This window comes from Melospiza georgiana, chromosome 11 (genome assembly GCF_028018845.1).
Source record: "Melospiza georgiana isolate bMelGeo1 chromosome 11, bMelGeo1.pri, whole genome shotgun sequence".
NCBI classification, from domain to species: Eukaryota; Metazoa; Chordata; class Aves; order Passeriformes; family Passerellidae; genus Melospiza; species Melospiza georgiana.
Window position 1 is genome coordinate 7671118 of NC_080440.1, and position 24666 is coordinate 7695783.

The window sequence follows — 24666 nt, forward strand, 5'->3', positions numbered from 1 at the left end:
AATCTTTACTTCCAAGACCTTGCAGGCTGCACTTCTGACCTCTTCACCAATGCTAGAGAGCAAAGCTGTGGAATGTGAAACAAGCTTACCCACTTTCTTGAAGTACAGTCAAAGGAAGGAAAGAACTGCATAAGATTACACAGGAGGTTTGTGGCAAAGACACCCACGAAACCAAGGCCAGTCTAACTGGGATTTTCTCCCACAACCACATTTCCTGAAGGCAGAGACAAAGATAATTTTTTATAGCTACTTTGGAGGGACTAATTTTGAAACTATTTGTCACCATTACAGATGGCTCTACCATTGGTAGAACTGCACTAGGCTCATTTTCATGACATAAAAATCAGTATTTAAGACAGCTGAATAGTTAAGCAACAAAGCTGTACTAGCACCCAGAGAACTATCTAATGCATCTATCAATGTAACTTCTAATAAAATAACAAAATACAGGATCACATTAAAAACACCAGCTGGAATGTGTTTAAAATCCTAATCAGTTTCCACTGAAAAGGAAACAGGCTCACCTCCAGTAGACAAGCACAGCGATGAGAAGAATGAGGCACACGAAGGTCAGTGCTGAGACCACAATGAGTGGGATGATCCATTCCATTTTACCAGGAGAAGGTCTCGTGGCCATGCTGGAGCTGTTCTTGCCAGCTGTGTGTTAAACACATAACAAAACCAATCACTGGGTGGAAAAAAGAAATACTGTATGGAAAAATGTGTAAACAAAACAAATAGCTTTTCCCTTTTACATGCTATGAGTAAACAGAGCAGAGATCCTCTAACTGCAGGGTGGGACTCCATTTGTCTCCAGTCTGAGACATGAGAGCACAGAAGTATGGTGTTTATTGCCACATATGGCTAGGATTTTACTACTGCCTGTAATTACGGTCTCTTAGACACTTTTAGGACTCTTTCGTGCAAGCACCTATTATCAGATGTAGAGTATCCCACTGAGCCAATGCTGTGCTCTGTCACCAGTGTTTGCAGATAAATGTACTCTGTTTCTCAACAGTGCAGGACAGCCCTGTTTGCAAAGCTCTGTGTAATACTTAGCTTTAGAAATAAATTTTTTGGTAACTATCTTAAAATAAAAAACCCTCAACATGTTGGGTGTCATGTCACATCATTTGCAGAATTGTCACAATCTGGTGGGTTACTGCATACGAAGGCACTTTTTAGCATATGGATTGTCAAGATGGGTGGATGAATGAATGGATAGGATGTGTTGTAACTGACAGAAGAAATCATTATGCCACAGCTTTTGAACAAAATTAAAGTTCCTCAATACCCTGAGATCTGGCTGAGTTAACTCCGCTTCACTTTTTGCATGACATCTCACTAAAATGATTGTATCATATACAAGATGAATATCTAGAAGTTCTGCAAGTATTGGAGCCAATGAGCATAGACACTGCACCAGTGTATTTCAAAAGACATCTAATTTGTGCAAATTCATGTAGACTTGATGAATAAATTGGTTTAGACAGAATGATAAAAGAAAAATGCAGAAGCGGATTCCATATCTTATTCATGTTTCCTAACAAACAGGCCGTGGTTGATCAATACCTGTCAACAGGACATAATGGGAAAGGATTAGTACAAACAGCTTCAGATTTCAAGAAGGATTGAAACATGCACACTTAACTTCTACTTTTAAGCCTGTGTGAGTCTTTCCTTACCAACATGCTTCCTTGCCCTCATTCAGTATTGTATTATCATAGCTTCCGAAACTGCTGCAAATCCTACCAGAGGAACATAATTGCCTTTTCACCATAGGCAGGCAAAACACAGATAATTGGAAGTCACCAGATGTCACATAACATGAAGTCATACTCTATTTTAATAGCATTTAGATTATACTCCTCCATAGGCAGGAGTAAAATTCAACTAACGTGGAAGTAAAGGTTAATTGTAAATGCTTTTGCCTGACTGCTGAAAACAGAGCAAGGCTGCAGGCTGCTGCAAGCCCAGCAAGAAATCTTCCTAGTTTTGAGAACTAGGCTGATAGAGGTAATGCCCTTTAGCAAGCAGCCTAAATGATGTGCTAATCAGAAGGATGTTTGGGGGAAGTGAGGTGCACTTTGATTGAACATCTTTGAATTCCTTGACTAGCAAAGAATAAGGAAAAGAGCAACCCCCAAATTAGAGCAAAGGCTTAGTCTCTGTATTTGCCAAACTGACGAAATGCTAAGTCTTGGGGCATCAGTTATTACCAGTGCATTTCAAATCATTAAAGAGCAGGAAAAAAAGTAAGCCTGTGAGGTGTTACTAATCAGAGTAGTAAAAGGGACAAATCAAAAACCTATGTGAAACTTTGTAGGAGAGCCAAATAGTCCCACCACCTTATATCCATTAGGATGTTGTTTCAGTTCTCTCCAATGACAATATTCTGTTAAGTTTCACCTCCACATCTTTCAACACAATACCATATGTTTCTGTTTGCATGGAAAGAAAATTCAATTCCATTGTAAGCACAGCATGGGCTGGAGTCCCAATGCACACTGTTAAATTCTGCAGTGCTCACGATGCTCCTCTTAGTCAGTCTAGTGTGGAGAACACACAAATGTGCCCCTGCCAACTCCCTGTACCACAGATGTGAGGAGAAGAAAGTGCTCAGTATGCTGAGTGCCAGAATAGCAAATACTAACACTGATGTCTGGCCCTGAAATTCCAGTTGGGAATGCCCAAGCAGTGATGTGCTTCAGAAGAAAAGACATAGGTCATGTGCTGGCTTTGATGAAAAAGTCTGAGGTGTTTTCCACTGTTTAAGTAATGTGTTGTGAGAGCCTAAACAAACCAGTGCAAATAAAACTTGTACAAGAATGGCAGTTGGGGTCATAGGTAGAGCAGTGCAGCTGGAGAGCTGGTGTCTGTCTTGAGGATCATGGCAAAATAGCCTAAGAAAAGCCAGCATGCTGGAAAAAGATGAAATGAAAACACACACACACACAAAAAGACAGATCTGGGCCTCTAGAGTTTCCTGTTCTCCCATACAACAAAAGAGTAAGAAATGAAAAAATAGTCACCATTTCATTCTTTTCCAAAGCAAGAATGTCAAGCCCTGGTAGTGTCAACAGCATATCCTTGTAACAGTGCCCACCATAAGCTGTACTTGGCAGGGGATGGGAGAAGCTTAAAAAACGGACTAGGAAACTCCATTTTTGCTAAGAAATGTAAACAGTTTCCAGTGGCATATGCCTTCGTTGAATTAATTCAGTTTGCCTTTTACTGGCTTGGAATTCATCCCAGTAGGAAGGAATAAAAATTATTACAGCATATCTGTTTCAGGAGGTCCCACATGATACAAGCCCTGGCACTACTAAATCTACTCCTGCGTCTGGAAAAGTCCATAACTTCTGTGAACCTCCCATTCAGCAGTTCCACCCAGGCACTGGATGGATGAGCCCTGGCACAGGGAGTACTGGATGGCATCAGGCAGCCAGGGAGGCTCTGGCAGTGCAATTCTTGCATAAAGGTCAAGGTAAGAAAGAGGCATTCTAGAGTTTGTGAAATGTGTTTTTTTTTCTGTGTATTCCTGGAAAACAGTTCCTGAGAAAAGAAACATGTTTATTTCCCTTAAGTAACACTGCTTGCTATAATAAGCAACCATAGCTGTACTATATAACCTATCTACTTTTATCATTCCTTGCCATTGCACAAACTGCCAGGACAAAGTTCTGTTTGTTGTACCATTTCAGATACCATTAACCAAAGAAAAGCCCTGCTGCTGAACTGCCTCAGACCACAGGATCTCCTAAGAGAAAGTCAGCTTGCTCATCTTTCCCTTGAGTAAATGAAGTTATGAACTTATACAAAGGTGTTAATTAATTATGGAGAATAATATTTACTATATTATTAAATGATTAAAAGGCAAACCCATGTTTCTTAAAGAAATATTACCTTTGATACAAGCTTGTACCATAGTGCAGCTGTTACCCCCTATTTCTTCAAGGCACTCCTGCAGTATTCAGGCTTACAGGCTGTGCACTACTAAGCATGGCTTTTCACTGCTTTCTAACAGATGCCAATCATATTTAATCCTATATCTGAGATTCATAGTTTGTAGGCATTAAATAATTCACTTCTTTAGTTTTCAAGCCATTCTGCTGTTTGCTCTTGTAAGCTGCCATGTACATCTCTGAAGATATTTAAAAGCTGTCTGGACACCATCCTGATTAAAATGCTATAGGGAACCTTTCTAAAGCAAGGAGATTGGACTAGCTGGCTCCAGTGGTCCTTCCCAACTTACACACTCTGTGATTTTGTGTGAAAATGGCTGAAGTGCCACATGAAAATACAGTTTAATAATCCTTGCTGCATATGGAGAAGAATTACACAGATGTTTAATTATGCTAATGAGGTAATCCCTAAAAGGCTTTTGTAACCTCAGACCTGGCAAAGACTGCTCTAAAATCCAATATTCAGTCTTTGTTAAATGCATACATCAGGCTCGAAATTTAACCCTGCACATCAAGATCTCTCTAAAATGCCCTCTCATGGGAGGAACTCAGCAGAGGTGGGTGAGCACTGAAGGATGGGAGGACCTGGCTGAAATTGAGATGAGGAGTCAAACCTGTCTCTCCGTCCTAAGTGCAAGATCACCACTCAAGCTTTTGCCCCTACCCCACATCCATTACTTTGCTTACAACAGTCTACTTGTTAATTCCAGTAAAAAAAAAAAAAAAAAAAGAAAAAAAGAAAAAAAGACCTATTTAATTGTCTGGTACAATAAACCAAAATTCTGTGGGATAGTATCTGCTTTAGCCTGATTAAACTGCATCATCCTGGGTTTCAGCTTTTCCCCTTGCTTATTTTCCTTTTATTTTCTTTCCCCTCCCTCTTTTGTGAGAGCATAATTTTAATTGCTGTTTTCCTGATTTTCAGGTTTCAGAGACATGGACAATGCTGAGCAGCTGTGTGTGTCACAGTTGCAGCCCAAAAGTACAATTAGTCTAATGTGGGCACCAAAACAGAGGAAAGGATGATCAGGGAAATGAAAGAGAAGAATGCAGGCAAGCATTCAGTGACAGAAGACAATCATTAGCATTGGCCAATACCACAGTCAGAAAGAGGCCAGTGCCATTTGGAAAGTAATGACATGGCCTCAGGAGAGGTGTGTGTGTGTATGTACGTGTGAAGTAAGCACTAAAAGAAAATGAGCCTTGCTGCACTAATTGGCCTCGCACTTTCCCTGTAATTTCTCATGAGTTCCCTGTTCTCCTCTAATCATGCACACTCATGAGTACTTCCCTCTTCAGTTATCTCCTTACAGCTGCTAATTTGATGCTATATAATTAATTTTACAAATGTATATTGTTATGAAACAATTTTCTACTCTTTAAAATGATTAAACTTTCTACTCACAAAAACATTTTTGAAACCTTGACAGCTTTTAAAACCTGCTTTTAAAAGATGCAGAAAAGATGTCAGAAGAAAAGATACATCCAAAAATGTTTCTGCCCTCACATTGGGACAGAGTAAACTGCACAGATGCTTTCTGCTTACTTTGGAAGTGGCCTTAATAGTCTTTGCTGTGCTGCTGCTGAGGAATCCTTTCAGACACTTCTGGCAATGCCCCTTGGCTTCACTTGTCTTGATTTCAGGCTTACCTTGTTATAGAAAACCTTTAAGGCCCTTTCTCACAGGAAGAGGTCTTGCTATGGCTGGAGTTTCACTGAACTCAATTCCTGGCATGAGTTAGGTCAGGCCTGTCTGTATGAATTGCAAATTTCCATGTTACTGGGGAAAACAATTAGGCTAAAGCAACTAGTCTTAGGCTTTGCACTAGTCTAATTCACCAGCCTGTGTCTTTGGTAACCTAGATCCAGCATGGAGCAAAGCTCCTTCTCCTGCATTCCCAAGTCTTCTCCTGCATTCCCAAGTTTCTTCTCACAGGGTAGCACTCCCAACAGGCCTCCTTCCTACCCCAAAGGTGATCAGGGCAAGTGGCAGGTTGAAAACTGCCTGACAGGCATCTCAGACCTTATTCAGTGGGAGCACTGGCCTCTGAGGGTTCCCAGCTGAGGAGCAAGAAAAAAAGCAGTGCATTTAAAAAAAAATCAGCACAACCTGTTGCAGGTTTCTCAGCTTCTGATCTCTGACAGAACAGTTATGATTCCCAGCATTACAGACTGGTCAGCATTTACGTAACAAATGCTATTAAAGATTGGATTTAGCTTTGTTTTTTAAATTGGTTCTGAACTATTACTGAATGCACAATATCTGCATTTTTGTGTTTATCTATGTAGGGAAAAATAAATATGCAAGGCTTTTCCACACTACTTTAGAACAGCTTTGATGGAAAAAGAAAATTATAAAACACTTTACAGATTAGCAAAACAAACAATAGTAGTAAAATACCCCCAGAAACAACAAACAAAGAAGTGCACTATCTCATAAATGCTGTGGTAATACAGATAATCACTCAAATAAATATCTAATAAATATATCAAGCTAAATCTAAATAAATAAATCTAAAATAAACCCCCATGCACGTACTCCATGTGCCTCCTGCAGTTTTCCTCACCAGTGCCCAGAGCTCCCCAAGCAGGAACACGTGTGGACATTCTGTGGGAGCACCATGAGGGACCATGAGCTTGCAGAGGCCTGGGCAGCAAACCCTGAGCACACCAGGCTTGGTGCACATGCAGATCTCCTGGGCAGGCTTCCAAGAGGTTCTATTTGCTGTGCACACACTGTGGAGCTGGTACATACATCCAGAGTTGGAGTGTACAGGAGCACTGGCAATTCTCATCAGGACAAACAGAAAATATGTGAACTCTGCCTGGTTAAGATTTTTTTTTTCTTCCCCAGAAGGTGCCTTGTTTTGGAAGGTCAGAACATGTAGGTTTTGTGTTGAGAAATAAACCACCAATGATCCTTGATTGGGGAGAATATCTCAAAGCCCAGTCAGGGAGAATCCTGCAGATAAACTAAATTAGCTAGAAGCACATATATCAAACTTCCTATGAAATGCCAGTTCAGCACAGCAGCTGCTCTTCCAAATTAATTTCACAGCTATAGTTCCTTGTATTCCCCTCCCTTTTTCTTTTCAACAAAGTTATTGATGTAGCATGTTAGGAGTGAAAATTCTTCCAGATTTTCTCTTCCAATAATCTACAAAGACCATGAATCTGTCCCAACAAAAGGATATTCCTTTCCACTCTGCTCCCCCCAGTAACAACTAATGGGGTTGGTCCTGTGACAACCTGCCAATCAGATGTAGCCAGACACCACAAAAATGCTGATCTACTGGAAATCAGGAAGGAATTTGGATTGTGTTGTTTTCCAACACTTACGCTGGTAAGCACGGTTTCCCTGAAGATCACTCACCTGGGTTAATGGTGATGAATTTGTTATCTGAGGGATGTTCCTCTGGAAACCTGTCCATCTTTGGAGGAGGACTTCTTGTAGTCTCTGGTCTTCTTGGGATCTTGCCCAGGTACAGTTCGTCGGTGAACGCTGGTGGCACTTGGGTGGAAGGGAGCAGCTGGGGCCGAGTGTCGGCTTCGGCAGAGCTCTCCTTCTCGGCACCTCCAGCCGTGGGGGCAACGTTTTGCTTTGGCAGTTCTCCCGGTAGGGTTTTATTTCCTTCTTCCTCAGCAGTCCTGTTGGGGGAAGCCGCGGCCACGCTGGGCTCTGTGCTATTGCGTGCCTCCGAGGCCGCCGTCGCCCTGCTCTTCTCCTTCTTTTCAGCATCCTTTTCTTCCTCTTCCTCGTGCTCCCGCTCCCCGTCCTCGCTTTCACTCTTTTCATCCTTCTCCCCCTCCTCGGCTCCCTCGCCATCCTTGGTGAGCCCCGAGTCCCGCTCGGGCCCCGGGGAAGTGGCGGCGGCCTCGGTGGTGGCCACCACGGCACGGCCGGCCTGCTTGCTGGGGGCGGCGGCTGCGGGCAGCCGCGTGGGCCACACGCTGCTGGGGAAGGAGGAGATGCCCCCGCCGCTGAAGCCCAGCCCTGCCAGCAAGGTGCTGGTCACCACGGAGGCCACGGTGGCCTGGCTGCCGCTGGAGGATGGGCCCATGCCTGTGGCCATGGACACGAAGGAGAAGGGGAGCCCTGAAGAGGTCCAGGTGGAGGAGCCGGAGCTGATGGGAGCCATGTCTGCTGAGGAGGCAGGAGATGCTGTGGGCTTGAGGAGGTCATCGGCAGCACAGGGGGAGAAAACACAGCAGAAAACATCAGCAGGGGTCCAACATACCACTTGGGGTCATTCTCTTGCTTTTCCCTCCCTTTTCACACACGTGCTAGTCTCCTAAGACCAGAGATCCAACACCAGCTGGATGAAAGGCTGAGCCAGGACAGAACATGCCACAGAGCTACCAGCAAACCACAAAGAGAGGAAACCTCCTTGCCTTCACCACATCATCACTAAAACCCTCTTTATCCTTATCTTTATTTTACATCAAGACCTTCTCCTCCCACATCACTACTGACTTGTGAGTAACGTTTCCTCTTGGGGTGAGAAGAATGTAAAGGAGTTTAATGAGTTCAGCTGTATTACTCACAGTGCTTTAATCCTCAGAAGACAGGAGTTTAAAAATACTGTGTTACATAATGGCTGTCCCAAAATAATGGCTGCCAACGTGAGCATCCATGGCTGGTGGGGCTGCTCTGACAAGGAATTCTGGCTCTTCCCACGCACATTGTGAGGGCCTCAAAGGATACTATTTTTATTTCCTTAATTTATCCATCAGGATTATTCTCATAAGGACTGGTGTTGCTGTGAGGCATTGCTCTTATTAGAAAAGAACTGCAGCATGGCCAGTTCTGAAAGACTCGGAGAGCATCAGGAGCCCTTCAGCAAGCTGCCACCATGTCTGCCAGGACCTTCAGGCTGTGACACCCATGTTTTCCACATCCACAGGACTCTCCCTGGCCAGCACCAGTGAATGACAGGCAGGACTGGCAGTGCCTGCCTCATTGAGAAAAAAGCAGGTGATGAACTATGGACTTTGCCTCCTCTGCACCCTGCCAATATTATTCTAATGTCAACCCACTGCATGAATGAGGGTCCTGCACACATGTGTGTGCTCTGCTGTAAATAAAACCCCTTTGTACACACATAAAGAACCAAACCTTGGTCTGTTCATAAGGAACTAGTCCTGAATTACATGTAGAAAAAGAGACTGAAGTGTACTGTCTAAAGACAAGGAATAATTCTGTGGAAGAGCTGTGTCAGCGGTTCCTCTGGACAGCCTGACCATTCTCCCTCTCTGAATTACTGAAAAATGTCTCACATTACTGAATTCATCAGCAGGAGAGCCATTAGCTGGAAAGGCATGCACCAGATGAGGACAAAAAAGTGTTAAATAGATGCTGCTGAACACTGAAAAAAAGGTAAAATGTTTATTTTGGAAACTGGAATTTGTAACTTTAAAATCTCTCTGCAATTCCCGGGTTCAGTCAAGCTGTGTAGTTGAAATGCTGCAGCAAACCAAGCAAGGCTGCTTTCTCACATTATTTTTGACCAGCTGCAATCACAGAAAACCTGAGATCTCAGATGAAAACCTGTGCTTTAGAGATTTCAAGCCAAAACTTTAAATAAGCATCTAAACTTTCAGATACTTATCAATCTGAATCCCTAAGGCACTGTGAGATTTGCTTTTTGCTGGCATGAACAGTCTCAAAGCTGGACTGAGTATTAAAATTTGACAGCAGATTTTATGTATCTAGAATACCTCTATACATCATTAAACAAACATAAATCATTCAAATGCAAGCTTTGTATATGTTATTTCCTTACTGGGGAGTATATCAAACTGGATCAGAATAAAACCAGAAGCAATGTACTTAGAGTAAATTCAATAGTATGAATCCAGCCCATAAATCTTACTGACCAACTCAGTACAATGGATGCCAAGAAATTTAGGTTATGGATAGTTTATTTACATTAAATAAACTAATAAGATGGTTTCAAAACTGAAGCAGTGTATTCCACTTTTACTGTAAATGTACCAACATTTCTGATTCTGGAATACAAAAGTTTGCCTCAGTGACTTGGTACAGTCTCACCTGAATTAAAATAAAACAAAGACATTTTTCAGGCTTTATTCACACAGTAGCAGGTATCCTTAAAGCACTGGAAGAGCAAAGATGCTCTTTGCATGTGAGGCCTTATTTCTTCTGCTCATACAGTTAATAAAATAAATTAAATTCATTTCCACAGTCATCATTAATATTTTACAAATCCCCTCTAAATGGGTTGAATACAGATTGAGGAAAATTTTTTAACACTTGATTCTCCAGTGTTCAAAGCCTCTCAGAGAATGAAGCCAGAAAACCATTTCATATTGGAACTGCATTTGATGCTATAAACCCTTCTGTGACAGGTCTGGACACCCCTTCCCCAGGAAAGCTGGGTCCTGCTGCAGATTTCCAACATCGTGCTGCCACCTGGTGGGAAATGTCCCCAAATCCCCGTTGCATAAATCCATCACTTACCACTCCTGTCTTCACAATTCGGGTCCCCTCGAAAATTCGAGTGGTGTTAGCTGGGGAGGGAAGAAGAGCAGCACATCAGGGCAGGGGGAGGATGCAGAGGAACAACTGCTAAAGCACTGCTCAACATGGGGCTGCAGAATACAGGTACAGGGCTCAGCCTGGAGCAAAGGCAACTCAGCTCTTTGTCTAAACACAGACTTGCGGGTCTTTAATTACTCAGGCAATGCTGGCTTACTGACAGAAAACAAATTCTCTCCTTCAACCCCAAGCTGGATGAAACATCCTGGCTAACACAGGAAGCAAGAGTAGCTTGATGATAATAGTTTTTTTCTGTCCTTATAAAATTATAATTTATTGCTATATATCTGAACTACTATTACCATCAGCCTCTGATAAATGTTTTGAAAGCTCAGGTGGATTTTCTAGGTTAGATATTGGGTACAGTCAGAGATTAGAACAGCAGCTCCTTTTAGGGGACTTGTAGGAGGAATCACATCATCTGCTCCCACTGCAGATGTGTGTATCACTTTCACTCCATTGAATATGGGGCTGCAGTATCCAAAGGATCTCCTTCAGAGCTGCCAGTAATGATTTACTCCTAACCGTGATTAAACAGTTATTGTAGTCAAACTTAGAAGAATTTTCCATTCCATCATCTAGTAAAAGATAAATAATACATCAGTTTCTAACTTCTGCATGGCACTTAAAAGTGAAGTCTAAAACACAGTGCTGAGGTACCAAGAACAGAGCTCCACATGAGTTGTGACTTGGACAGGATCAGACAAGAGCAGGACTTGTCTGATCCTGCTCTCTCTGCCACCACAACAGAACTAAACCATGTCCATAGCCTGACATCCCTCAGACACTAAGTGCTAGCAAAGCAGGATCAAAACCCCCATCCTTTCTGAAAATGACACTGAAAAATGTCCCTACTATTTTGTTCCATATACAGCATCAGATCCAAGTGACAACTCTGCTTTGTCCTAAGGATTTAAACTTTTAACTCTCTGCTTGTTTTATTCTTCCATTACCCATTTTGAGGTTTATGCATCTATAAGCTGGAGTGGGAGGGAATGCTCTCATTGGAGGCAAAATTTGCCCTACTTAATAAAGAATGTCATAATAAGGAAGAAGCAAAACTTTAGTACTTAAAAAACCTCAAAAACAATCAAGTTCTTCTACCAAATCTCAGCTTTACCAGATTTCTCCAATAAACTTAAAAGGAAATCTATGACAAAGGACAGCTTATCATCTAGTTCTTTTGATTTTGTTTAAATATGTATGTTTTGGAAATCACTGAGGTTGCGTGCGTGGTAAAACCTGGATGTCTCCACATGAGGTTGTCAAGGTAGGACTGATCTCCTTTCCTCTTTACATAAAACAGACACCGATCAGACTCACATTCTGTTAGAGCTGTGCCTCTGATGCATAAGCAGTCTCTGATGAATTTGTTTCAGAAAACTAGTACCAAGAAAAGCTCTAAATTCTCCTAAAACCTGACAAAACCTGACAGTGGGAGGTGTAGGCAAACCTTCCTCACTGGAAATGATATTCAGTTCAAGTCACTGGCCACAATATGAAATCAGCATTGTCTACATGCATTCAAATATCTTCTGAAATAACTTCACACCACATTGCATTCTGCAAAGAAAACATTAAACAAACAGAAAATAGTTCAATGTAAAAAAATTGTATGTGGTTTTTTTACCTTGAAAGAGCATAGTCTGGCTAAAGTCACTACGCATTTCATTTCGGCAAACTGCTTGAACTCTGAACAGATAAAGGATGTCAGGTGAGACATGGCTAATGATGGCCTTCTGTTTAAAAAAAATAGATATTATTCAGTTTTTTACCCCCACAGTACTGTCCAAGATCAGTTTGAAACATATAAAGCATTGTGCTAACACAGAACATTTATGCCATGTAAGACAAGTTATATTTCTACACAGAAATATTCAGTGGTTCCCTGGGGAGGGAAAGGCTGAAGGGATGCACCCAGACACTGCTGACTCTGCCCATGACAAAGAAATGAACAAATCCCACATCTATTCTCGTAAGAGTCTTCATGCCTCAATGTCTCAGAAAAACTTAAAACTCAAGTCATTCCACTCTTACAGCAATTTTAATAAGATTTTTTTAAGTGAAGATCTATGACCCAAACACAGGATAAGCCCAGAAAAGTCACTGCATATTCAAACTGACTATTTTGCAACCAACTGGCTGAGGCAATTTGATACTGCTGTGCTGTGCAACATGATGGCTGAGCATCCCGGGCTGGGATATCCCTGCTTACTCCTAGACCTGAGAGTTTCCACAATCACATCAGCTCACAGGAGTAGCTACATGAGTCACTTGAAATACCTTTTATCTCTACAGCAAAACACTGTCTAGCTCTGACTCAAGATGGGACAGCCCAGCTGTATCTGCCAGAGCACTGAAAATAATCTGCACTTTTCTCTGAAAATGGGTTTCCTCTTCTCTTGCCCCTAAAATAGACTAAGATATCATTGCTTTCTTAACCCAAACCTCTGCTGAACAGCACAAGGTCTCACTGCAATTTATTTCCAAGCTATCACTCCATCACATCCCTTGCACTTGTAATTATTTCTTTTACATAAAACAGGATGCTTTCAGGGTGCCCACCTCATTTTTGCTGATTAAGGCTCTCCTCCTTATACCTGATTAAAAAATCTCCCTTAAGAGTGTGAAATTATGACAAGAGAGAGGTTACAATACATCATAACCTTGGGTGCCTTTCAATGGATTCCTTTCTGATTTCATGAGGCAGATCGTTCCCTAATGTGACCCAGATAACAATGTCTAGTGGGGAAATTGGAAATATAAATGGAAATGAAGTAAAAGAAGCTTCATCTAAGGGAATAAGAGGAGTATTATTGTATAACTGATTGAATGGGCCCAGAGGACTGTGTATTTGAAAAAAAATATGGTAACAGTCATTAGGAATAACACTGTTCTGCTGCATTTTTCATGTGCATATACAATTACTGATTTCATTATTCTAGAGGCTTTCTTTGATTAACAATAAATTGAGACCTTTCAAACCTGAATATGTCACTCTGGTTTTATATGCAGAGAATGTTAAGGACCAGTACAATACTTGCTTCCACTTAGACAAGAATGACAAGCAGATGAAATCCTAAATGGAGGAGATAGAGCAGTGTTTCCATCTGTGCTGGAACTGTCTTGCTCTTCTCTCTTTTTCTCACACTGCCAGATGTAGGCAGTGCTTGTACAGGGCCACTCCAAAATAATCTTCAAGCCCTGACTATGCAACTCCTGCCTCTGGCAGCACTAGCTGCCAGAAACTGCTCCAAAGCCTACAAGGGGCTATGCACAGTGAAAAGCCTGAGCCCAGGAACAGATTTTGGGGGATCAGACTTTTAATGTGAAAATCTGTAAGTTGAACTCAAGCCAAAAGGTATTCAGAGCCTCACCATTTCCCGAGCCAGCTGCTTCACAGTAACACTACATGAAAAAGTGTCTGCAGATTCAGTCCTTCATGCACTCACATAAACTATAAATTCACACTCCAGTGTTTGGGCAGCCTGTTAGGCAATGCTCAGCTAATGCTGAATGTTTAAATAGCAATTCATCATGGGCCAAACATTATCCTGCCTATAAGGTGACAACTGCTTTCCTCCTCTACCCACTTCTACCAAGAAAATAGCAATATAAGGGTAGCTTGGTACATATGTCTGGGGTTGATGCTGTGCTTTTACCAGGTCCTTGTCACTATCCTTGGTGAAAGTCTTCTCCTTTTCATCTTCATTTTTAGTCCAGCTGTAGGAGATCATGTAGTTCATGATTGGAGGGTGGTAAATGGTTTCTGGTTGGTTCCAGGTCACCAGTAGTGCTGTCCTGTTCACAGGCTGCACTTTCATGTTGACTGGAGGAGTGCTACAAGCTGAAAAACAGAAGGAGAAAATATGAAGCTCTTCTAAATAACTGAGAGAAAACAAATAGAATGAACAGTGCCTCACTCTAAGAGCTAAGTTTTTTTTCTTTAATGCCCTGGCCTACAGTAACAGCTTAGACTGCAATCCACTGAGACCAATGGGATTTAATACCACCTGCAGCTGCTTTCTGCTCTCCTGAGTAAAGTAAATGAGAGAATCCATTCTCTGCAGGCAGGTTGCTTAGCTCTCTACTTAATTCTCAGTCCTGACATTTGCACCTACTCTTTAACTTGGTGACTGAAGAGCTCTGCACTGGAACATTAAGAAATACAGTGGACCTGATCCCCAGCTTCCCTCATCCCCACCCCCCTGCTGTTAAGGGGTAAATACCCCAATGTGCTCTACAGATCCTGGAAAGAGTTGAGACCTCTGAAAATATGGCACTATTGGGCCAGTAAATGTTCTTTTGTTACCCTAGTACATTTTTACAGTTATTTTATATTCCTCTTCCTGTATATTTTTCTTCAAAGATGCTCAACAATTTATCAGTAATGTATTACCTGCACAGGGAGGAGTGGCTCTTTGATGGCCTTGGCCATCTCCTCTGAGCAGGCAGAGGAATCCCCAGGCAGCCCTGCCTTCCTAACCCTGCCTGCAGCCTGAAGGCAGCACAAGTCACTTCTCAGCCATGCTTAAATCAGTGGGGACATCAGCACAGGCACAGCTTAACCCCTGGGAAAAAAAACCCCAACAAACGTGGCTTCTGCTTCCAGCAGTACCAAACCCAAAATTCTGCAGGGCAGACCAAGCCCAGGCACAGATGATCCTGGCTCCTGGAGGAGTGGGGTGTGCAGAGTCCCCTGGCAGCGCTGAGGAAACTCTTTTCAAGAAGTTGCCATGGAAAGGTCCAGCTGGGGATGCACAACACTAGATGGCACTCACATGCTGTGGGAAAACTGCATCATCCTCTTCCCAGCTATAAAGAGTTTAGATTTTTTTCCCCAAGCTTTAAAAATCACGTTTAAAATACCCAATTCAGGGCAGATTCTCTCATTCTCATTCTCTTTCTCAGTATAAACCCTGAACCAAGGAAAATCACTTGCAATGATACCTAAGCACATGTGCTGTGGCAAAGGAGCTGGTCTCTTCTGGCAAAGTGTCACCCAGCCCACCAGGCTGACACTGTTTGCAGAATTATTTTTCCCAGTATGACTTTTCCTCTTGAAGCCAACACATTGAGCTTGTTTGCACTCTGCAGGTATGTGACTGCATGTATATTTGGCCATTACTTCACTTCTAAAGAGTCCTGGCAACCCTGAAGGGGAAATATGTCTATTCCTATGCCTGGACTTGCAGGTTGGCCAAGCAGCACTGCTGTTATATTACTGAAATAGCTACAGTTCTTAAATAAAAATGATTAAATGCTCTAAACACCAGTACTACCAGTACAATAGAAAAATATCTGTCAAATGCCTTTGTGCAGTTATAACTCACATTTTGTAGCTAGCTGAGCAAGACAACATGAATTGCAGAAATATGCTTGGGCAGGAAATATCATTGATATTTGCTCTTGCCATGAGGGGTGACAATCCTGCAGTTCTGCAGTAGATCCTTCTGCTCAACCCAGAAGGATGATCCAGCAAAACAAACAAACCCTACAGTATCTGGAAGCATTGGATAAATGTATGTGAGTTTCCATTTACACCAAGCTGAAGGGATCAAAGCAGCATGCTGCTGTCAGTGCCACAAAGTCAGAAGCCACCCCATGGCTTCCCTCTGGCTCCCTCCTGGTCCCTCAAAGCACAGCATGAAGGTGGCCAGACCTGGATGAGATGGGACAGCCAAAAGCCACCTCTGTTATCACTATTTACAGAGCTCCCTGATCCTGGTATGCCTCTCCATGCTCACCTCTTTCTGCTGAGATGGTCAGATCAATTCTCCCTGACATCACTGTTTATTGATAACTGCACCAATAAATCATAACTGCCCTCTTTGACGCCCTTTGTCATCATGGAATTACACTTCAAAATGCCAGGCCAGCCTTTCCTGCTCCACCTAATCAAATCCCAGCAGAGACAGAGCCAGGGTGAAGCACTACCCAGACCTAAAACTCTTCCCCAGTCCTTGTCCTCCAGGAGGACATGCAGAGATTTATATATTTAAAGTAATCATGCATCAAATTGTTTTAGAAATAATTCAAGCGGGTAACCTTCCTGAGAGACAGAGAGATCCCCCTTAATTGCAGCAGCCCTCTGAATGGTGTCTGGCCAGTTTTCCACACAAGGACCCTAAGCCAGCCCAGGGAGAGGGGGCTGCCATGTCCCCAGCTCTGTGCCACCCTCTGCAGCCAGCCTGTGTAGCATCTGGAACAGCCAGAGAAATGGGGATCCCCAAGGATAAAGAGAGACTCAGAGCCAGGAGACCCCCCTGCCCCTGCCCTCTGATCCAAGCAGGTCATGAGCACTTTGAATCACCTGAGTGACTCTGATGACTTCACTGAGGACAAGCCTCATTCACAGCCAGCTAAAGTGAGGCTGAATTTACAATACTGTGATTTCTCAGCAAATATTACAAAATTTTCATGACTTGGTTCAAGTTACTCCAAGGCAGACAGCGGTATCTGAAAAACCTGGAGTAATTTAGTATTAACCAACCTTTTCTGTTCAACTGCATTTTTTTAAGCAGCTTATGAATGGGCAAAAAATATTTTTTTTTTAATAAAATGAAACATATGGTTTTATTAATTTAACTAAACCTGCTTAGGACACAATGGAAGAAAGAAACATTTGATTCAATAATTCAATTTGATGATTTAATTAAAGTGATACATAATAACATTGTGAATGTCTGAAAGGCAAGGAAAAAAAGTCCAATGATTTGACCATCTATAAAACAACTGGCATTTCTCAGAGATCTAATTTTTCTTTCAATACTCTCTGTGCCTTGGATTTTTCAAAGAAGATTAAAAGAATCACAGGCTAAAGGACCTCTACTGATTTTGCAAAATGTGCAGCTGAAGAAGAGATAGAAATGCAGGAAATGGTTGGGACAGGGAAGGGGAAGTTTAATCAGGACACACTGAAGAGAAACACAAGCTTTTCTTTTTCTTTTTTTTTAACTAAACCAGGCTTAATGAGAAAAAAGAAAAGCCTGTGAATTCATGATTTCTTGGGAAAAAAGTAAGACCCAAAACTAACAACCAGCATTATTCCACACTGAAATAGCATCTCAGCTAATTTTAGAAAAAAAATATTACTAATGCTCTGTTTAAAATTCAGATCCTGAGGGATATTAAAATATTGTGGGGGCTTTCAGGATGCCTTTCTGTGGTGTGTGCAATCCTGAGCAGATACCTGCACAGGTCTGGCAGGACACCAAAGCCACTGTGTCCTGGGCTGGCAGCCCCATGCCAAGGCTTGTGGAGACAGAAACCCCCAGCTGGGGTGTCACCATAGTTTTTTAAGATTTTCTAAACCTTCTGATATTGACATTCTTGTAGTGAACTTTCTCACACACTTTTTGTAAATAACTCATTGTTTTGCATTCCTTTATGGAAGAAGAGAAAGCTGATAGACTGTTGGTTTGACCAGTGTCATTGGAGAGGTGTCGCTGTCACCCTCCAATCTGCTGTCACTTTTGGAAAACTGTAAATCTTAGAGTCAGAAAATAAACCGTCTTTTTTCCTTCACCTTGAGAACAGTGGTGTGTGCTTGTGTTCTTTCATGTCCTATAGTGACATCGGGGCACCCAGGCCACATCTCAGAGGCACTGAATGGGCAAGAGCCTTTGCAGTAGCATGGCCATGCCCCACTACAGGCACAGACATGCCCTGGACCTCCTGGAGGGAAAGAACACCCTCACCTTCCTGTCAGGGATGACCTGAACTGGGAGAACCTGGCAAACAAGGCAGCTGCTGCCTTCTGGAAAAGCCCTGAAGAGGCAGAACAGCACAGGTGCATCTGGAGGGAGCCCCTCTGACCCAGCTCAGAGGGGCTCCCTCTGAGCCTGAGGGGCTCTCCCAGCTGCTGGCCATGTGTGGGGCTGCCCAGCAGCTTGACCCAGGCTTTTCTCTGCAGATCAGCCCACTGGGGAAGGCAGGGGGAATCCAGCATCTTGGCCAGCTTCATCTTCCAGGGCTCACTCAAGCCTGGACAAAACCTGTTTGCTACTGGCAGATGAATGCAGCATGCTGATACACTCATAAGCACTGGGCAGGCCAGCCATACAGCAGAGAATGATTTTCTTCATGTTAAAAACATTCCAGTGGGCTGGAACAAACAAAATTAATTTAACAACTCTGCATTCATCTCTCCCATAATTTGATTTGTATGTTGTATTTGGCTACGTAACCTCCATGAGGTTTCCTAACTGAAAGCCTGATAAAGCTTAATCCAAAAGCTCCTGGCAGCTCCATTTCAGTGAGCTGAAAGACAAAAAAGGGGCTTGTTGCTTTGCAAAAATTAATTGCTGGTACTGAGACACACCCATGAATGCAGAAGTGGTATGTAAGAGAATACTGCAGCTTTTTAAAATTAATATTGTTCCTTAAAAGCAGCCTGTAGTTCTCTTTCAAAGACAGAAATGCAACACAAACCAAACTTTCTGGGTTTCATCACTCTTTTTGCATATGCTACCTGTGGTTATGAAAAGACCTATTAAGGGAAACTCTGTGAAAGTGCAAGAAATGTGTATTCAGTTATGGCTTGTACACTCTCTCCCTGTAAAACAGGTCTTCATATGATGAATCTAGTTGCACTCGGCTCAGTGGGATTTATAAAATCCTCTAAAAATGTTCTAAGTTAGCTTGTCCATGCATAAAAATGTCACCACTTTAAAGGCAGTTATTTCTAGCTGTGCTATGCCCTGCTTTGAAAAATCCCACTCTCTACCTCCTGCTGAATGTCTCAGCAATGCAAAACTGCTGTTCCTCTCCTTGGTGCCGTGGGATACACGTTGTGTGCTGAAGCCCTGACAATTTTCAGCACAGAAAAGCAATGTGACAGTGAGATCCTGAATCCCTTGTGGTGACATGGGCATCTCCTAGGGCAATTCATACATGGAAGGGGAAACATCAGCACCAGGATGTGCCCATAGCATGTTACTGGCTCAGAACTACTCAGTGGTAACTAAGAGAAAGGGACAAGAGTCCTGTCTTGCTCTGGGAGGCAGCTCCTGGCTGTAAGGTGAGAGAGGCCTCACTTCTTCTTGTTACTACTCTGGGTATGCAGGAGGATTCATTCAACAGAATGAGTGGCAGGGAACAGTGTCTCTCCCTTACAAAGAAGGGGCACAAAGGAAGATAGCTGGGGCATTTCTTCCCCCAGACTCAGTAGAAGAGAAGCTGAGAGGTCAGTATGGGGGTTTCATGTCTTTCTTCACCAAAGGGGCAAACAATTTGCTGGCCAAGTTCTTGGGGGAGAGAGGGTGTTTCCTTCCCCTCTGCCCCAGCCCTGGGGAGGAGCTGGAAGGGCCAGTCCTGCAGCACAGATGCATCACTTGCTGCTGTAATGACACCCAACTCAGCCACAGGCATCCCAGATGATTCCAGTGCCTGCAAGCTGTGGTCAGTGCTTGTGCTATTGCCAAACACTGCACCAAGTTCACTCAGCCCTGTCACCCCCAGGAACCCAACTGCAGACAAGAGAAAAGCAATGCCACCAACAGAAAAAGAGAAGGAAAATACTTTCAACTACATCTATACCTACATACACACACACATATATTCCTTCTCATTATTAGATCCTCCAAACTTCAAATAAACCCTGAAATGCAAAAGTATGGGCTGTGCTGCAATGAGAAAACACGCTTGCTTTCAGTGCCATGGTAGGGGTAGTGATACAGGGGAAGATTCAGCTCCATTGAACTGGTGTGACTCAGTGGAGGTGCTCAGGAAGAGACACCAATCCATAATAAACAAAAGCATGCTTTGGGCTGTCAGATTCAATCCCAGAGTTCAGCAAGGGCTGTGCTCCCAAAGGATAACAAATAAACTATGAAGATCATATGCACAGACAACACAGGCTTTAGTATATCAGAAAGTGCTAACAGGCATACTTATAACATTTTCCCTCTTCTTTTACTAAATGTTTGCAGTTTTTCAGCTTTGCTTTAGTATACATTGTTGACTTCTCAGAGTGCTTACAAATGACATTATTAATACATAAGGATAATTGCTTTAAAGAGTAGCACACATTTTTCCTTTACCTTTGCCTGCACTTTGCCAGCAGGCATTGGCAGGCTCCGGAGCATGCTGTACACACAAATATTTGTGTTGATCTACTTCAATCCACAGGCAGAATGTAGCTAGGAGACAGACTATTTATCTTCCCTGCTCTTACCTTCCACTATGCTTCAAACAGATGGGGTTGTTGAGGTGTGAGGCACAGACCCCACACTTGTTTTATGAGCTCTGCAAAATAACCTCATGTGCAAATGGGCACACGGGTCCCTCTGACTGAGGGCATCTGCACAAGCTGGGGTTTGCCCCTCCCTTGCTGGCCCATTTCCCAAAGTGTTCACACAACCAACATCTGGATTAATAACTGTATGGCTTTGTAGCACCTAAATTTCCATGGCATCACAGCAACAGATCCTGTTTTACTGAAAGGCATGGACCATCAGATGCCATGCTGGGATACACTGATGTCCAACAAGGACCTGCCCTGCAAGTTTTGTGTTTGTATTGCACACATCCATGTGTGCACACAGAGGGTGACTTGTGTTTCAAATGTACACCTGTGCCCTTATTTACACAGTGGGTTTGTGCCACATGTGTGATCACATTCAGGGGCACAAACAGTATCAATGGGAGAAAGAAGGAATTCCTGCCAGAAGGACACATATTTGCTCTGTTAGCCAAGCTGATCTTTCCAATGTTCTCTTTGGCCTGGGGAGCAAGGAAGGATACAGCAATAGGGCTGGTAAAGCCTCCCAGTACATGCCTGTGGGATGCCCAAAATCAGATTAGGAAAGCAGCTTTCCTTTCATAGTTTCTGGAAGCTTTTTAAAGGATGAGCTGCAGGGACTCATGGTTCAAACTAAAATTAGTACTTCTGTGGGCTGAACAGCTGGGCCAGCAGGTAGGCAGTGCAGAAAGGAATTCCCTCCAGGTGTAAATGGAATAAATCATCAAGCTCAGCTCTTCCAGCTTTAGTGGCAGCTGTGAACCCAAACCTCACCTACTCTTTCACACTGAATTCCTCTTGCTCTGTTGGTTTAGACCCTTTATAACCTCTGAAGAAGTCTAAGGAGTGACTTAGTGCTCACTAATAAATCTATTGATAAATTGTTCACTACATTCAGGCCCAGACACACACACTCCTCACAATACAACCACACAGAAGTTACTACAAGTATTAAACAGAACCCCACAGAACAGAGCCATTGCAGGGGAAGCATGAGGTCTATGTCAAGGTTAAATACCACATCTTTTTGCATCTAATTCCCCCTCAAAATGGGTCAGTTTTTTTAATGAAAAGCTTTGTGTTCCACCTGACCTGAAACTGTCTGGAAGGCAGAAGCCTGTCCTTTCCTGCTTTTGCAGGACACTCTCCATGACACACACAAGGACCCAGCAGTGCTGCAGAGCAAGACAGGGCTGAGGTGGAAGGGATGAAATATGCAGAAGGAACACACTGATTTCTGCCTAAAATGTGCATTCAGCAGCCACTTGAGGCTCAAAAAGAGACTCTAGCACCTTTACTTGCAGCAATAAGGCAGTAGCAGACAGACAGGTCTGCAGCAAAAGATGCAGGACAAACAATGGGCAGGACAGTGTCACCACCCTCCAGTGCGACCAAGCCAGGCTGCTACACCAAGAGAAGTCCTAATGATGAGACATGAATTCATTTGCACCAAACCCAGTAGGGTGCTGACCTGATTAAAGGGGAATAGAATTGGGAAATGATGACTTCCATAGCAAAATGAAATCAAAAAGCAAGAAAAGCCCAGTTGTCCAAGAAAATGAGGGAGTTATTAATCCATGAAGAAATCTTCCAAGATTCTTTCAAAGGAAAAAAAGAATCAATGCTAATGGTAAACTACTGTGAATTAACTTAAAAAGGTTCTTGTTTATTTGTATTCCCCTTGTGATATTTAAAGAAAATAAATAGGTAAATTTTGATTTAGCCATCTTGAGTTAAATTTTCAATAATGAATAATTTTAAATCCACCTTCACTTTGTTGTTGTTTTGGATATGTTGCATACTACTATGAGGTATTTTAGTAATTTAGGTTTGACTAAACCATAAAAATGACATTCTGCAAGAGTAGAACTTCTCTGCCTAAGACTCCTTCTGGACTCCCAGAGAGAACCTGAGGGCATGAAGAGACTGCAAAGTTGTTTTGAGACAGTTTTCATAAAACATGGCCATTTAGAAAGCAAAACCAAATTACTGGGAGTAATAACAGAGGCTATAAATGAGACAAATAACTTGTTCCCATTCAGAAACACTGCTGCCAATGCTCTAGACTATCTGCCTCAAAGTGTTGATGTCAGTGCATTGAATCTCTGATCCTTTGGATGCTGCTGCACGGGAGAGACACTCCAATGCTCTGCAGAAAGGCAGCACCTTTACAGAAGGCTGTAGTCTCATTTCTGACATCAGGAGCCATGAAATGGTGAATAAGAACTAAACTGCTTTGCTTGAATGCAGTACCTTTGGCTGCAGGCCCCTCCCTGAGCCATGCTTCCAGCACAAGGCTTGCAGGGGGGAAAATCCAAATATCTTCTATCCATGTTCTAGTGGCACTAAATTAAAAGGACTTCCAAACTGTGAATTACCACCACATAACAAAAACCAGTAAGGAAAATGACCACCTGCACAGTACTAGAGAAATGTCCCAGCTGTTAATTTAGAGTCCAAAGCTAAGTTTTACTGGAGTGAATTTATGACTGCTCATTATTTAACTTAGTCTAAGATCATAATTACAGATGGTACTCCGAGGCGAAATCCCACTGATGGGAAACAGCATCGTTTGAGACTCCAGCAAAGAGTAATCAGACACCTTTGGGAAAGTAATCAGGCATCTGTGAAAGAAAACTCTGATGTCAAGAGCCCCTCACATGGGATGCTTGTTTAAGTGTTGCAAGGCATGCAGCACATTTAATGAGTAGAAAGGTTAAAGGGTTTCTTTGAGTGTTAAAAAAAACATTTGAGGTAATCAGCAGCAAAATAAAATGGGCAAGTATTGTTGCACATGGGGTACTTCCTGAAACAAGGAAATGAAACACCTTTTCCTCCTGAGTTTCCATGCCCACACCTTCACTAAAGCAGGTATTGTTTTGTAAATACAGCTCTGCTTGATGGGACAACATGTGAAAGTAGTGAGAATCCCCTGCAGACCCAGATCCTTGAACTGGATGGACCTTTATGTAAGAATTCTGTTTGTCCCTGAAGAGCAATGTACACTATTAAAGCAATAAATAATTAGCAATCCCTCTACCAGAGCTGCTTGAAAGCTGCCCAGGAGCTGCAGGAGCAATCACAATATATGATGTGACAGAGAAACACAGTCCTGAGCCACAGAGGACAGGCCAGAGAAGTAAGGAAGCACTTTTAACAGAGATTGTCTTGTCCAAAAAGTCAGGCACTGCCAAAGGCACTGATAATTACAGTATCTGATTAATGCTTTACAAATGCATTCTTGGCTTAGAATGTCTGTACAGAGAACTTCTAACTTTTCAAAACTTTACATAAATTAGTATTGCAACATGGTGAGCCCTCTTGTTAAATGATGCCTCATTTAACAGTATGATCCACTGCATAGTTTGGATCTCTGAAAGTCTCATCTTCTTAAAAAGAATCACTGTGCAAAGGTTTATTATCAACCCACCCGTTGCTACAATTACATAGCTGAACAGTATTTAACCTGGATGGTGGATTTCAGAAATAAGATCTTTAAACATCATCTGTATGGTTTTTTGAAATAGCTCCAGGGTCAACTTAAAAATTAAGCTCAGCTCATGGGCTCTGATTCAGCAAAGGTCTTATGCATATGCTTTTATTCCAGGAATACAAACAGTCCTCAAGAGACCTGTTTTAAATCAGCTTTTGCCAATAGGAGGAAGCAATAAGATAATGGAATAAAGGAAAACTCTTCTTGTTAAACTCTGACACAAAAAAAAATCTGGAGTTTTCACTTTTAAGTGAAAAATTGGTCCTATTTCAAATTAGCTGAACTATTTCACCATCTTGTATTCTGATGATGGAAAACAATGCCCCTCTCTTCATTGCCTCATTTGAATTAAAACAAGAGAAGGGAGAGGAGAGTAACTGCAAAGCAAAAGGCTGGTAACATTCAC

The 24666-nt window shown here is 42.5% G+C and overlaps 1 protein-coding gene across 1 annotated transcript in view; it reads right to left on the reverse strand.

The window, feature by feature from the left end:
- The window catches only part of PTPRG (protein tyrosine phosphatase receptor type G), a 390728-nt gene that overhangs the window by 65906 nt on the left and 300156 nt on the right, over positions 1 to 24666 (reverse strand). The window contains exons 9-13 of the mRNA XM_058031858.1: positions 14187 to 14371; positions 12155 to 12263; positions 10447 to 10496; positions 7339 to 8134; positions 525 to 657 (exon numbers count right to left, since the gene is read on the reverse strand). Coding sequence (XP_057887841.1) covers positions 525 to 657; positions 7339 to 8134; positions 10447 to 10496; positions 12155 to 12263; positions 14187 to 14371 — 1273 coding nt within the window. The remainder of the gene's footprint in view (positions 1 to 524; positions 658 to 7338; positions 8135 to 10446; positions 10497 to 12154; positions 12264 to 14186; positions 14372 to 24666) is intronic.